At 36.2% G+C, this 15026-nt stretch overlaps 2 protein-coding genes and 1 long non-coding RNA gene across 6 annotated transcripts in view; 1 reads left to right on the top strand and 2 right to left on the bottom strand.

Annotated features, from left to right (window-relative positions):
- LOC143737766 (eukaryotic translation initiation factor 5A-1) overlaps positions 1-4205 on the top strand; it is a 36916-nt gene extending 32711 nt beyond the window's left edge. Inside the window, exons 4-6 of one of the 2 annotated variants that reach the window (XM_077229634.1) lie at positions 1791-1922; positions 2016-2088; positions 3144-4205. In XM_077229634.1, coding sequence (XP_077085749.1) covers positions 1791-1922; positions 2016-2078 — 195 coding nt within the window. In that variant the 3' untranslated portion in view covers positions 2079-2088; positions 3144-4205. Of the gene's footprint in view, positions 1-1790; positions 1923-2015 lie in introns of both variants that reach the window. The other variant, XM_077229635.1, reaches the window with a different exon arrangement.
- The window catches only part of LOC143737774 (uncharacterized), a 146282-nt gene that overhangs the window by 43842 nt on the left and 87414 nt on the right, over positions 1-15026 (bottom strand). The gene's annotated exons all lie outside the window — the stretch shown is intronic.
- On the bottom strand, positions 4183-13074 carry LOC143737759 (G protein pathway suppressor 2-like). Of its 3 annotated transcripts, none has more exons than XM_077229623.1 (11): positions 12711-13074; positions 12472-12589; positions 12195-12304; positions 9249-9361; positions 8832-8911; positions 8602-8681; positions 6521-6695; positions 5970-6050; positions 5629-5705; positions 5411-5506; positions 4183-4872 (listed from the first exon to the last, which is right to left on the bottom strand). In XM_077229623.1, exons 2-11 carry the CDS (start codon positions 12563-12565, stop codon positions 4774-4776), a joined length of 1005 nt encoding a protein of 334 aa, XP_077085738.1. In that variant the 5' UTR covers positions 12566-12589; positions 12711-13074; the 3' UTR covers positions 4183-4773. The 3 variants fall into 3 exon arrangements, with proteins under 3 accessions (XP_077085738.1, XP_077085737.1, XP_077085736.1); XM_077229622.1 differs by having other exon boundaries at positions 8817-8911; positions 12472-12609; positions 12711-13060; XM_077229621.1 differs by having other exon boundaries at positions 8817-8911; positions 12711-13058.

Raw genomic sequence — 15026 nt, 5'->3', positions numbered from 1 at the left:
CAAGACCGCGGCAGCAGAAGCACACCCGCCGAAAACATTTACAAGCTGAATCTGCAGGGCTCCCAACTCTCACGAGTTCACTGTGAGAGACGCAATTCTGTCACTTTTTAAACGCTCTCACGCCACACATCCATTTTCTCACACAGAGAAAAATCGTGAAGCAAACAGAACACTGACACCGACAGACAAGACAGAGCAGGTTACTATCGATATGAAACAGATTCTCAGCTCTCAGATTCTGTCAGTTTTATTACAAAATTCAAACAATAAACACCGTTTTGGCGCTTGTAAATGTGACGTGAAAGAACGCTGACAGATCTCAGTTCAAGCGGCACGTGAACCAAACATCTGTTACTCTTTACTACAAACTTACCGAGATGTAATAAAATCGATCGATCAGTGTTTTTCAACCGCGGAAAGATGTCCATAAAACAGCTGGAGAACAACTTAAGCCACGTAACGTTATATTTACCTCAGGATGGCTTTTAATGACCCATAGCACGCATGTTAGTTAGACGCATTATAAAATAAAAAACGCATTATATTTTATTTGAGTTAGTTTTAACCTTTAATAATACCAGCTGACAGGGCTCTCTGTATGTTTACAGCATTAGTTGATTTTTTTTTTTTTTTGGGAGAACAATTAACACATTAACGTATCTACTTTTAGATAGTAGTACGATAGTTCTTAGGTAGTAGTACGTAGCTACTACGTACCTATTTATCCAAAGGAATTTATATTGAATCAAGATCAGAATCAAATCACAAGAATTGAATTGAAATTGTGAAATTTGTGTTAAGCAATAATAAAAACAGTAGCAAACCAGTAAACTTAATAAAATTATGTTTAGTTACCAAATCATTTGACTATCACAATACACTTATTGTGATGCAAATTTTTTGTTTTTTTTACACATCCCCCCCCAATCCCAATCCACCCATTTTATTTTATGTTACATTTTCATTGTTTTCAAAGACAGGGCCTGTCCTCTTGTCTTTTTGGCTTGTTGTTTCTGATTGCACTTTAATGGAGATCAAATCCCAGAAGGGAATATTAAAACAAAATAAAGTTAAAACTTGTTTTGAACAATTTCTTTGTCATCTGCAGATTGATTTTAAGTACGTAGAGAAAAAAATCGATTTAAACCGTAAATCGGATTTTTTGTGAAAAAATCTGGGATTTTTTTTTCAGGCCATATCGCCCAGCCCTACGGGGAGGACACGCATCTTCCGCTAACTGGGATTTATAAAATGAATTCTGCACAGGTTCTGGTGTACACACGGTTTTATAAGTCTGAATATTTTTGGCTTTCTGGCACACGTACACTTTTAGTAAGGATCCAACGCACAGTTTTATAAATGAGGCCCCTGGTCCTCTCTCGTCCTTCACTGTCGTCGCTCCCTTCCTTTTATGCTTCCGTAGATCCTACGTGAGATCACGTTCTCTCACGGCCCTCTGCCTCGTCCTGCTTGCCACAGTCATCTATACGATGTTGTAATTAGGATTTTGCGAAGACGAAGATGTGCTGCAAGACTGTTCCGGTGGAGAGAGCATGCTCTTATGTGTGGCGTACCAGAGTTTGTTTGGAACTGGGCCGAGACCACCTCTTCAGCTGGGTCTCGGTACGGTTGTTTGGCACCTGCCCCAAAGATCCGCAACAAGGGGGGAAACGAACTTGAGTTCAATTCAATCGAACCAAAAAAAACAGGTGTGAATACACCCTTAGACACAGTTGTACTGTAGAAGTAAATAATAGTGTTTCACAAATGTCTGTTTTTCTTCTTTTCAGCTTATTGGCATACAGGATGGCTACCTGTCTCTGCTCCAGGACAGCGGTGAGGTCAGAGAAGACCTGAAAATGCCAGAGGGAGACCTTGGCAAAGAGATAGAAAGCAAGTTCGATGCTGGTGAGGAAATCCTGGTAAGTGTTGTTAAAGCAGTCACCCTTCAAATGTCACTGAGCATATTTGAATGTTAATAGTTTTCAGTGGAACCTCTTCATGTTTCTTTCTAGATCACTGTCCTGTCTGCTATGAATGAGGAGGCTGCGGTAGCCATCAAAGCCATGGCTAAATAAAACACAGCAGGTATATGGAGCTCTCGCTGCTGTGTGCACACGACACGTTCATCAGATAACTAGACCTGGAGCGACTGTGCCTCACCAGTGTGCTTGCAGCAAAGCACTTATTTAAATGTTTACCTTAACTGGAAACTATAAAACAAACCATCAAACCTTTACACGCATGAATAAGCAAACGGTGAAGAAGAAAAAAAGAGCCTGTAAAAGGAATTTAATCAAAAGACTGAACGTCTCCAAATGATTGATGTCAATCTGTGGACTTTCCTGATGTACAATAAGTTCTTGTTTCATATCTCTACCAGACACTGAATGCAGGATAATTATTATGTAGTGGTTAGGCTTTAGAAACGGACTGATTTTATATTTTTTATCCTTGTCCAAAACTAGATGTGATCTGTGTCCAGAAATTGACCCAGGAAGTTCAATTATGTATTTAAAAAGATTTGACACAAAAAAAGCTTTCTTTACATAATACTTTGCTGTTTGCATACTGGCAAATGCACTTTTGATTAACACAGAGATGTAGTACTACTGCAGTGTTCGATGTGTCTTGATCTGTGTCTGATATGTGAAAGCAATGACTGAGATGTAAATAGAATTTCATATTTTTGGAATTTCATTTTGTATTTTACACTACCAGCTAATATTTTGTCTGATGTGTAACCAAATATGCTGTATTGTAAAATAGCTTTTTAAGAAGAATCAAAAACAACCATTATGTGTTAATAGCACCCATATCTACTGTTCCAAAGTTATTGGAGTGATAAAGTGATTGTGTACCATCTTATTGACTTTGGGCTTCAAAATGAACTGACAGATATACATGCAATTCAGACTTTGTTCTGTAATGGAGAGCACATTTACTTTTGTAGACACTCTATCTACATTTAACTTGAACCCTTGTTTTGAACAGTTTCGTCTTCTTCATACCTTTGTGGATATGGACTTAACTTTATGGTGTCCTGCCCCCCATCCCCATGTTTTCCTACTTCATTGTTCATTTTACTTTTAGTCACTCTCTTTCCTCACTCTTGCTTGTACTACTCTCTTCCTTTCTCTCAGGCGTTGACAAGATGCACAGGACCCGGATAGGAGAGAATTAGACCTCAACAATTCTATCTTCCCTCCTTTTTCATTCTTTCTTTATTTCTCCCTCTCTGTACTTTATAGCCCATCTGTAGGTTAAAAATTTAATATTCAAAATGTTCCAAACAAAATTTAATTCTTGTGGAACAAGAGAAATGGAATTCATGGACAGTGGACTAAAGCACCATTGTGATGTATGGCTGGTGTGGGACATTCTCTTTTCTTTTTTCTTTTTGAGGATGGTACCTCATAACTGTCTCCAGTAGTATGAGTGTGTCCTTTTTGATTTTGATACTTTTTATCAAAATGATAACTACATATTAGGAACAATTTAATAGCTACAAGAGGTCTGTTATGTGGTTCATTTTATTTGAGCAATTAAGAGTGCAGAGGGGAAGTGAAAAACATTCAAGAGCAGAATCTCCTGTGAAGGACAGATACAAAGGCAATGATATGTATAATAGGATGCAGTTTTGTATCACAGGACCAAGTGTTCTTCCCTTTTATCCTCTGGTAGTTTAAAGCAAAATACCCTAAAGCAGGGAGTGACAATGTCACACAGGCTGGTGAATGGATGGATGCAGGAAGACTTCAATCACCCCCACCCCATAAACAAAAACTGGGAATGAGATTGATAGCACAGAGGAAGACAACAATACCATTTATAATATAAGATTTCTGTGAGGTAGAAGGAGGTCCCATAAGCCTTAGATCTCTTCTTGAAATAAACTAACTTCTGCCTGTAATGTACTCAGTCTCGGCCTATAATGGTTTGCTTAATGTTTGCTGTTTTCACTTGATAGACAGACCAAATCTTTTCTTTAAGTTTAAGGGGTGGATGAATTTTAAAAAAATGTTAATTGTCCCCATTAAAATCAATCCTATGTAAGCCAAATTTGACTTGTGTACATTACACTTGACTACGGTATGAGTATAGTTTTTGTTTTGGAAGACTGTTTCAAAAATAAAATGGAAAAACAGAAATTTGTATTCTAGCAAGACAACCCAGCCAATATTAAAAAAAGCACATATAAATCATGTCTTTATTTCCATTTGTGATGTGTTTTGGCTCCTTTGTAATATATTGATCACAATGGCATGGCTGCTGCTGCCAGACTCCAAGAAAAATACATTAAATAACAAAACAACCTCCAGTTATTTGAGAAAGTATTCATGTAATGTATGACATTTCTTACTGATCCAACAGCTATTAAACTGCATTACTAACAATTCAAACTTACTATAAAGTTAAAATACACAGACAATTCTTGGTAAATTTCAGGAAAAAACAGTTCACAAGGGTCTTTCAGGGAAAACACAGCTTATTCAATCTTTTTCTGGACGTCAATCCTCTGACGTAAAGTACCACCTTGCACTTTTGACATCATAATAACTTAGCCAAAATCAACAAACAATGACAAATTTTTTCATAGATTGATAGCATGTAAAACCATTCCTTATTGTTTAATATCAATAATGTTTATAATCCAACTATATTTGCTGCATGGGACATTTATTACAATGTTAAATAAGCACATTCAAATTGACTGGGTTTCAAAAGAGTTTTCTGTATCCTGGCAACTTGTCATAGTCATACTTTTAGTAGTTAAAGTGGTTTTCCATGGTGGAAGAATCTCTGTCCAGCCTGAGCGTGAGGGACGAAGGCGAGACGTGATGCTGGCTGAGATGAACTCTGGAATGGAGCCTGAAACATCATAAATTAAATAAAAAGTCAATCTATTTTGCATAAAACAGCTGCAAAGAGATTGTCATTAATATAAAGAAAAATGTTTATCCTCACCAAATATACCAATATTTTAAATTAACCAAGAACATCTCTGAAAAATTGATTAAAGAAGAGGAGTGGATTGAAAGTTCAAGTGACAGGGTAGTGATTAAATGGTAAAACAAATAAATGGTTAATCAATGGTTTAAATATAGCAACTAACAATGTACAGGTGCTCACATCTTTGACTATGCGTTGCATCAATTTCAATTACAACTGCTGTTTCCCCCATTGTTTTTTACAATCATGTCTGTTATTTTGTCTCCTATCTGTATAAATTAGTACACTGTTGCTCAAAAGCATTTGGTGAATGGTCAAAAAATGATTGATAATCAAAACAACTGACAGTTATTTTAAAAGAATATTCTTAAACACCTGTGATAAAGAATTCATGTTGATGACATTTGAATCTAATGACAGGCATTTAGGGGGGTTCAATGCAGGTTATTGAACTCACCTTTGCAGTAGAGATCTGTACAGCCATGGATGGAGTGGACATCAGACCAGCTGCACTCACATGTAAAGCCTGTGAATGCATGGGTCTAAGAGCAGCCTAAGAATGACAACACAAATTTATTTATTATAATCACATGTGTATAAACAATACATTTTCTCATGGAAGATAAAGCTCATAACTTCCAAATATTTTCCAAATGAGTCTCAGGAAGTACTTACAGAGTCAGTAAAGCCAGACTGCTGATTAGCATGTTCAAGCTGTTTCTGAAGGGGGATACTAGCACTAGGGATGAATCCTGTGAAGATCGATGGAGGAATGATGGACCAAAACAAAAAAGTTTGTTTATCCTTGGTGTAATGTTTACGTTGACACATTAATGAAGGAACTTTATCTTGTTGAGATAAAAAAAAAGCACAATACTAATCTGCATGCGTATCTCTAGCCGAAAGAGAGAATAGCTAATGTAAAGTGAAGCACAAATGTTTTTAAGGAAGAGCCGCATTAAGATCAGAGCGATAAATGTTATGTAAAAAAAGATCACGTGAGGTGGCTTCTTTACCTGGCTGGGCAGTGAAATGGCTGTGGACAGCATAACCCTGAGGCTGGTGGGACAGGAATGGCATGCTCTGGAAAGGTGTGCCTACATACACAGAAAATGTAAAGGGAGGGTAACTCACCAAATCCAATTCTCTATAAGTGCACAGATAATATCTAAATAAGCTATATCAAAAATTAAGAATACTACGGGGAAGTGAGCGATGTGTTTCACCTTTTGATAAATCACGCCTGAATGTGTGGCGAGCATGTTAAACACGTTTCTATGATGAGCTTTTTTCAGTGTGTCTCAATGTCTCGGGCAGTGCAGTTTCTAAGAAATCATTCTAATGTTATAAAAAGTTCTGCGAGGTGAACTGATTAAACTGGTAGACCTGAGAAGATGAAAATAAATGTCCTATAAACAAAAACCAAGACAATTAAGAAATCTAATGTTAGAATAACACTGCATCATCTGAAGACTGTGATTGACTAATGTAAAAAATAACACTGCATCATCTGAAGACTGTGATTGACTAATGTAAAAAAAAAAAAAAGATCAGGATTTATTGTTACCTCTGATCTGGGTGGTGCCTGCAAAGCTGATTGGCACAGAAGCAGCATGTCCATAAGAGGTGTGTTGCTGGGCCTGGGTGACTGCAAATGGCTCATGGACCACAGCGCTACCTGAGAACTGCCCATGCTCAGAAGAACCAGTGAGGAAACCTTGCTGACTGGAGAATTGATGGCCCTAGACAAGACAACAATTTGTGGATAAATATGTGCCAGATACAGTTGAGGTCAGAATTAATGGCACCCCTGGTAAATTTGATTTTAAAAAAATAAATGGTTGTAAAAAAATAAATCTTCATTGTTTATCCTACTGATCTTTCATTCAAAAAATTTGCAAAAATCTAACCTTTCATTGAAGTAAAAGAATTGAAAGTGGGGAGGGAATCACATTATGAAATAAATGCTTTTCTCCAAAACACGTTGGCCACAATTATTGGCACCCCTAGAATTTTTGTACGTGTAAAATATCTCTGAAGTATATTCCCATTGATATTTACCTTTTTTTTAGCACACAAGGGTGACTAGGAACATGAAATTGTCTATGACTTCTTGTTTCACAGGAGTTTAAATATGAGGAAACACAAAGGCCAAATGCCCTTAATCATCCATCACAATGAGTAAAACCGAAGAATATAGTTATGTTGTGCATCAAAAGATTGTTGATCATCACAAAATAGAAAGTGGCTGTAAGAAAATAGCTAAAGAATTTAAAATCCCAATTTTGACCATCAGGGCAATAATTAAGAAGTTCCAATCAACTAAAGATGTTACGAATCTGCCAGGAAGAGGATGTGTGTCTATATTGTCTTCATGCACGGTGAGGAGAAGTTTGTGCTGCCAAAGACTCTTCAAGGATCACAGATGGAGAATTGCAGAGATTAGTTGAGTCTTGGGGTCAGAAGCCCACCCAAAAAAACAAAAACAAAAAAAACAACCCCTACATCACCACACGTTGTTTGGGAGGGTTTCAAGAAAAACCATCCTCGCTCATCCAAAAACAAACTCCAGCAATTTCAGTTGTCAGACACGACTGGAACTTCAAACGGGACTGGGTTCTGTGGTCAGATGAAACTAAAAAAAGACCTTTTTGGCAGCAAACATGGTTTGGTGCACACAAGGATAAAAAGTACCCCATGTCTATAATAGAATATACCGTTGGATCTTTAATGTTGTGTGCCTATTTTTCTGCTGGAGGTCCTGGACATCTTGTTCAGATACATGGCATTGTGGATTCTATCAAATGTCAACAGATAAAAAAAATAAAAACCTGACGGCTTCTGCTAGAAATCTTATAATGGGTCGTGGTTGGATCTTTCATCAGGACAACGATCCAAAACAAACATCAAAATCAACACAAAAATATGTTACGGAGCACAAAATTAAGCTTCTGCCATGACCGTCCCAATCCCCTGACATGAACCCTATAGAAAATGAGTGGAGTGAACTGAAGAGAAGAAGCACCAATATGTATCTGGGAATCTGAAGGATCTGGAGAGATTCTTTAAGGAGGAATGGTCTCTGATCTCTTGTCAGTTGTTCTCCAAACTCATCAGGCATTAAAGAAGAAAACTGAGAGTGGTTATCTTAGCAAAAGGAGATAGCAAAAAGTATTTAATAGAAGGATGCCAATAATTGGCCAACGTTTTTTGGAGAAAAACATTTATTTCATAATGTGATTTTGCCCCCACTTTCAATTATTTTACTTCAATGAAATGGTTAGATTTTTGCAAATTTTTTGAATGAAAGATCAAAAGGATAAACAATGTAGATTTATTTTTTACAGACATTTTTTATCATATTTACCAGGGGTGCCATTAATTGTGACCACAACTGTATGATCTATAAAATGGTCATTCCAGCAAAAAAAGAAAAAGAAAAAAAAAAGGTTTCAGTACTTTAAAGATGCTATTGTTACTGAAAAATGTATTAGTAGCTTGAACACCTCACTGATTATGACAACACAATTCTCAATATTTTTTTTGTGACAGAAAGTGAAGCATAAAACATAACTTCCCTCTTTTTTGACATTACGGTTTTTAAAAACTACACACAGTGTTAGATGTTCTTCAGATTTATTTACTTACAGGCATCAGAGGTGTCTGAAACAACTGTTTACTGCGCTCCCCTAACAAACCACCGGCTCTATTGTGACCCACTGGACTTCCTTAAACACACAAAATAGCATTTTAAGCACGGGATAGGGATATGGTCTACTTAAGAGAACAAAACTGTGTTTTGTTGATCTAATGTCAACTATTATTTCGTTCAAAATAATCCAAGGTCAATAAGGTTTTGCAACCTTTCAATACGCCACCTTGTATGCTGAGTAGATGCTGTCCTGAGTGCAGAGGTAAGCTGGACTGATAACTGGATGAAGGCAGTGATGTAATATCACTGAAAATAAATTATCAAATCCATATACACGTGATAATTAATTACACTGTAATATATCTAGAAAATATAAACTCAGCAAAAAAAGAAACATTCACTTTAAACTGCTTTTATTTCTAGCAAATGTCTTAACATGTAAAATATTCATAAAAAGATTCAACAACTGAGACAAACTGAACAGGTTTCATGGAAATTTAAATGAAAAGAAACGGAATAATGAGTCCCTGAACAAAGGGGAGGGTCAAATCAAAAAGTACAAGTGCATGATTGAGATAACAAGGAACACGACAGCTAAATAACTGTCCGTCATTTTTCAATATATATAAAAAAATTCACTCACCTTTGCTCCTTTCTGCGACGCCTTTCCTCCTCATGAAGGACCTTTTTAAGCTGTAAGAAGAGCTGATGTTTCTCCTCTTGCAAAACCTGCAATTTCTCACCCATTTTTTGAACCTAATAAACAATAAAAAAACGTTTATTAAGGTTTTAATAACGGGAATGAGCAAATGCATGGGGAACATCACATCACACTTCAGTGCTTCTGCAGGTTTTTTCGTTTGAAGGACTTGAAACGAATTTGCTAGTGTTTTTTTTTTTTTTTTTTTTTTTCCTTTATTTATTTTTAAACAGGGACAATGCAAAATATACATTAACCTTAAGAGGAGAGATGCATTTTACCAGGTTATAGCACTTGTGCTAATTTTCACCTGTAGTCCCTGGGCAGGCTGATGTCAACAGATACACATATTAATAAAATCATTCCTCTCAAAAACAGCACAAAAAAACACAATAAAAGAAGAAGAAAAAGAGTCACACCCTTCATTCATTCTTCAACATTCATTTACAAATACCCTCTCACATACACGTCAATTACAATACATTATGCAAGCATGTTTGTTTTAAAAGAAGCCATTTTTTGGCCCGGTCTGAAAAAGTGCTAAAATGTACACATGTGGTCAGCTCCGTTGGCAACTGATTCCATTGTCTGATGGCCACACATGAGAAAGCTGAGCTGCCGAATGCTGTTTTACACTGAGGAATCCTACACTCGCCCCGGACAGTGGATCGAGTGACTCTAGTTGCAATTTCTGAGCTCAGTGAAATAAACCTTTTTAACGGAGGGCCTGCAGTACCATTTATTATCTTAAACAAAAGACAGATATTTGAATATATGACTGTATTTTCAAAACTTAAAATACTATGTTTTTTAAGAATATGACAATGATGAAACAACCTAGATTTCTTGTCATGAATCTTAAGAGATCTTTTGTACAATGATTCCAGGGACCTTAGTGCTGTTTTACATGCTTGTGACCAACTCGTCATGCAGTATCGAAAGTGCGGAATTATCATCGCATTCAGATATAAATTAGATGCATCTATGGTCAAAGAGTTCCTAATATATCTAAAATGTGCTATGTTCATTTTCAACGTGTTGGTTATCTTTTTAATATGTTTTTTAAAATTTAAATTTGGGTCAAGAATGACTCCTAAATATTTAATTTGGTCAACCCTTGAAATTTCCTGACCCTCAATAATAATTTTTGGTTCAGTTTTACATAGCGAGGACTTGCGGCGGTTTGTGAAAAACATAGAAACTGTTTTGTCAACATTCAAAGTTAAGTGAGATTTTTTTAGCCAAATGGAGATATTTTTCATTTCCTCAGTTAACTTTCGAGCAACATCCATAACAGTTTTGCCATGAATATACACCACTGTGTCATCAGCATACATTATCATTTTAGCATTAATACACACAGACGGAAAATCATTAATATAAAGAGAAAACAACAAGGGCCCTAATATAGAGCCCTGAGGCACACCCATAGTGCATGCTTGTAAGGGAGATGATACATTATTTATTGATACACACTGTTGCCTTGCACTAAGAAAAGATTTAATCCAATTTATTGTACTTATACTAATAGAGAAATGTGTTAATTTATCCATTAGTAGTTCATGGTTTACTGTATCGAAAGCCCTACGCAAGTCAAGAAAGATCGCCCCTACAACACCTCCACTATCCAAACTTGATTTTATTTCTTCTATTAAGTAGCAACATGCTGTCTCCGTTGAGTATCGTTTTCTGAAACCAAACTGGAGAGGATGTAATGCAGTATTGCAATCAAGATGTTCCACTAACTGTGCTGCAACTACTTTTTCAAAGACTTTGGAGATAGTAGGAAGAATGCTTATAGGTCGATAGTTAGAGACCTGGAGCTTGTCTCCTGACTTGTGTATAGGCTTTACTATAGCTGTTTTCAAAGATGTGGGGAAGATACTTTCATTTATAGACTGATTTATAACTTTAGTTAACACTGGAGTTAAAATTTCCTTGTGCTCTTTTAAAAACACAGAATCAATGGAAAAAATGTCTTTAGATTTACTATTATTTATGTGTGATATTACTTTCAAAACTGTCCTTTCATCTACATGAGACAATTTAAAGAATGACTCATCACAATTAAAGTTATATATACAAATTGGTTTCGGGAACATATCTGCCAGATCCCGCACCGAATTTAAAAAATAATCATTAAAATGTGTTGCCACCTCTATATTATCATTTTGAATAACTCCATTTATTTTAAGTTGTACATGATCACAATTTGTTTTTTCTTTACCAAGTAATTTGTCCATACTTTTCCAGAGAAGTTTACTATTGCCTTTTGCGTCTTTAATCATATTTAGATAGAAGTTTGCCTTGGCTTTTCGAAGCTGCGAGGTAACCTTGTTCCTTAGACTTTTATATACATAATGATCAGTGGTCAATTTTGATTTAAGAAAGGTTTTAAGTGCCAGGTCTCTCTGCTTCATTAGATCCCAGAGAGAGTTACCAAACCATGGCAATTTCTTTTTATTAGTTTTATTTCTCTTTAATTCTGTATATTTAGTAACGGTCTCCTGTAAAGTTAAGGTAATATTATTACATGTATACTCACAGCCTTTACTGTCAACTTTACACTCCCAATCAATTTCATTTAAATCATTCATCAGTGCAATTTGATTTCTCTTAGGAATATGAAGAATTTTACTTTGATTTTTTAATTGCTGTTTGTCCCTATTCCTGGATTTATTTATTTTTCTAGCAACTAGAGTAAGGTTGTGATCTGACAAACCTGTTATTAAATTATATGTTTTGGTAACCCTATCTGGTTTATTTGTAAATATGAGATCAATCAAAGTTTGAGTTTTTTTTGTTAGTCTAGTTGGCTTGTTTATCATTTGAGTCATTTGTACCGAGTTTGTAATATCCTTATTACAGTGTTGCTGTAACGTTACACACCTGTTCTTTAGTCTCTTCCAAAGACATTCGCTCCTCTATTTCTTTAGTTCGTTTCCTTTCCTCCTCTTCTTTAATTTTCTGTTCCATCATCTTATCGACTTCTTCCTCCTCTACAGTATGAAAAAATGAATATACAAACCATCTTTTTAGACACAATTAATAATGAACTGAATCTGTTTGTGTAATAAGGACCAATATTCTGTTGTGCTATTCAAAACAATTTAAACGTGGTGCTTTCTTTTATTTACTTTGCTCTAAACTGGAAACACACATGTACCTTGTCTTTTTCTCTCTCTCTCTTTCATGATATGCTTATGCAGGGCTCTGGCCATCGCATTGGATAGCTTTGGTCTCTCCAGTAAAGCAGGCATCGTGACAGGCAGTGGAGGAGCCAGCTGAAGACACACACTTCTTACTATATACACGTTTAAATTTTGTATTATGTAACATACAAGGCGTTTCATCGAAAACTAAGACAAACAGCAAACGTGTCTCTCTATTGAATTATAAACTTACCTTCGTATTGCCACACGTTTTCCGCAATGTTTTCCTTTGTGTTCTTCAGAAATCTCACTGCACTAGAGAAAGAAATACACTAAATAGTATTTATGAGCGCTGTGATTCGTGTTAAACTCAGACTTAAACAGCTAGCCTATTTTTTGATTTTTTCTTCTTCTAGGGTTTAATGGCGATTGGCAGAAAACGAACTGGTGCATTACCGCCATCAAATGGTATGGAGTGTGGACCAGAATGTCTACTACATTGTTTAAAAAAAATCTATATCCTCTCAATTAAATTAGTTTCTCTAAGATATTTAAACAATAACTTATAACACATATCTTTTGACTATTTTCGCAGAATATGTTTACTATTCAGTTCCGGTTTAAAATGCCACATAACGCGATGCTTTTCCGGTTCAACCAGAGACATTCTCGGGCTGCACTCATCGCGAAAATAAATAAATTAATGCTGCTGCAAATCTTACTTTGTCCATATCATCAAAAAACCGTTAATATTATAAACAGTGACAAATCACAAAACATTATTTCAGACGTATTTATTTTCCTTCTTTACTTACTTTATCTGTAAATTGTATCTGTTTATATGTAAACAAGCAAAAATTCAGTCTAAACAGGCTGAGTAAACAAAGAGAACAGAACGAAACAAAAAGAAAAGAAAATGTCATTCTAGCCATAAGCTATGATAAGCACAAGTCATGTTTTTACTGATTATCTATTGACAGGTCCTGATTTTGTCTTTTCATGTAACAGTGGTTGCTAATTATAATTTGTATATTTGCATTTGTGGATGAAGAATTTTGCGAAATTCACAATCATTAAAATTATGTTTTTCACAGGGTAATACAAAAACTATCCCTATAGAACAAATACAAAATATGTAAAATATTTTGAACAGACGAACATCTTTCCAAAGACTTTAATTGGACTGACCAAAATATTCGAGGTTATTGTAGGGAAGGATTCACAAACGTTTAAAAAAAATCCATGTGAAATGTGCTGTTCTTTTATGGTCTACTATGGTTTTGACTAATACATTTGTACCAAAGTGATTTGTTTTAAAATAAATCATGCCAATCACATTTTCGAGTTTAAGTAACAACTTTCCTGCATTACATATTTTATGTAAATTAACATTACTGCTTCAAAATTATTGAAATTTCATACATTGAAATTAAGTTTGGTACCCGCCCCAAAATAGTCAACGTAAAACAGATATCGTTTTAAAACGTATACCTTAAATTGATGTGGTCGTTATGTCAAGATCAAAATAAAGGTGTATGGGGCGGGGCCAAGATGGCGCCTGTGTAAGTCGTGTTTTCAGTAGCTCTTAAGCGTTTATGTGCAATTCTTGACCTAACCGATCCTCATGTGAATATAATCGATACTAAATATTACAAAGTTAAGAACCCTTACAACGGGATTTTTCTTGAAGATGATGGATGTTTCCTATACGCACTTTCTTGGAAATTAATCTGTGGGCCTATGCTATTTGAGAAGTGACTGCTCTTTCCGTCGGTTATAACTAACTTATCGGTCTTTTCCCTCATCGCAACATATGGAAGACGCTTTAGCAGTAAAACGTGTGCATGATTACGAAATGTCGCCCGTGCAGACGGATAAATCGGCTCTTTCAACGTTACCTGATACTCCCACCAAGAGTCCACAATCGAAGATGCGACGCCATACTACAGAGCCATCGAATAATGTTCTCTTGGAAGCAATTGAGAAACTAGGGAAAAAGCAAGACGATTTTTTAGAGAGGTTAACGGCAACTGAAAACTCTGTCTCCTTTAATTCAAACCGCATCGCTGAACTCGGGTCTGAAATGAACGCGATCTCTGACAAGGCCGATTTTGCTGTTACAAACTCCACTGTGATGAAGGATCAAGTTACATCGCTAAAGACCGAAAACAAACAACTTTGGGAAAAGCTGGATGAATTAGAGGCATACAAAAGGCGATGGAACCTAAGGATTGCTGGTATTCCTGAAGTGGAAGGTGAGAACGTAAAGATGGCTGTGATGGAAATACTACGCTTTGTTTCACCATCTCTAGCAGATGTTCTCCAGTCTTCCATCGACGTGGCCCACAGGCTTGGGAAGAAAGGGCTCACTCAGCAGCCTCGTCGTATTATTGTGCAGTTCACCTCTCGCACACACCGTGACCTCATCTGGGCCGAAGCAAAGCGTTCCGAAATTCTCAAACAAAAGAATATCAGGATAACGGAGGACTTAACACAACGCGCAAGGGAGGCTCGAAACATCCTGTGGCCACTTGTGAACCAAGCTAGACTGGAAGGTAAACGTGCAGGG

This window comes from Siphateles boraxobius, unplaced genomic scaffold, assembly GCF_051911475.1.
Source record: "Siphateles boraxobius isolate OS27281-9 unplaced genomic scaffold, OSU_SipBor_1 130, whole genome shotgun sequence".
Taxonomy (NCBI): Eukaryota; Metazoa; Chordata; class Actinopteri; order Cypriniformes; family Leuciscidae; genus Siphateles; species Siphateles boraxobius.
The sequence above is the reverse complement of the archived record's forward strand: the minus strand, read 5'-3'. Positions and strand labels throughout refer to the sequence as shown.

Bases quoted from the DNA above. Each gene is read 5' to 3' on its own strand.
- LOC143737759 (XM_077229622.1), bottom strand. From the start codon at position 12,565: ATGCCTGCTTTACTGGAGAGACCAAAGCTATCCAATGCGATGGCCAGA. The intron at 9,362-12,194 runs GTGTGTAACGTT...ATTGTTTATTAG, and splicing joins TGGAAGAGACTAAAGAACAG to GTTCAAAAAATGGGTGAGAA. The intron at 8,682-8,816 runs GTTGCAAAACCT...TGTGTGTTTAAG, and splicing joins ACAAGGTGGCGTATTGAAAG to GAAGTCCAGTGGGTCACAAT.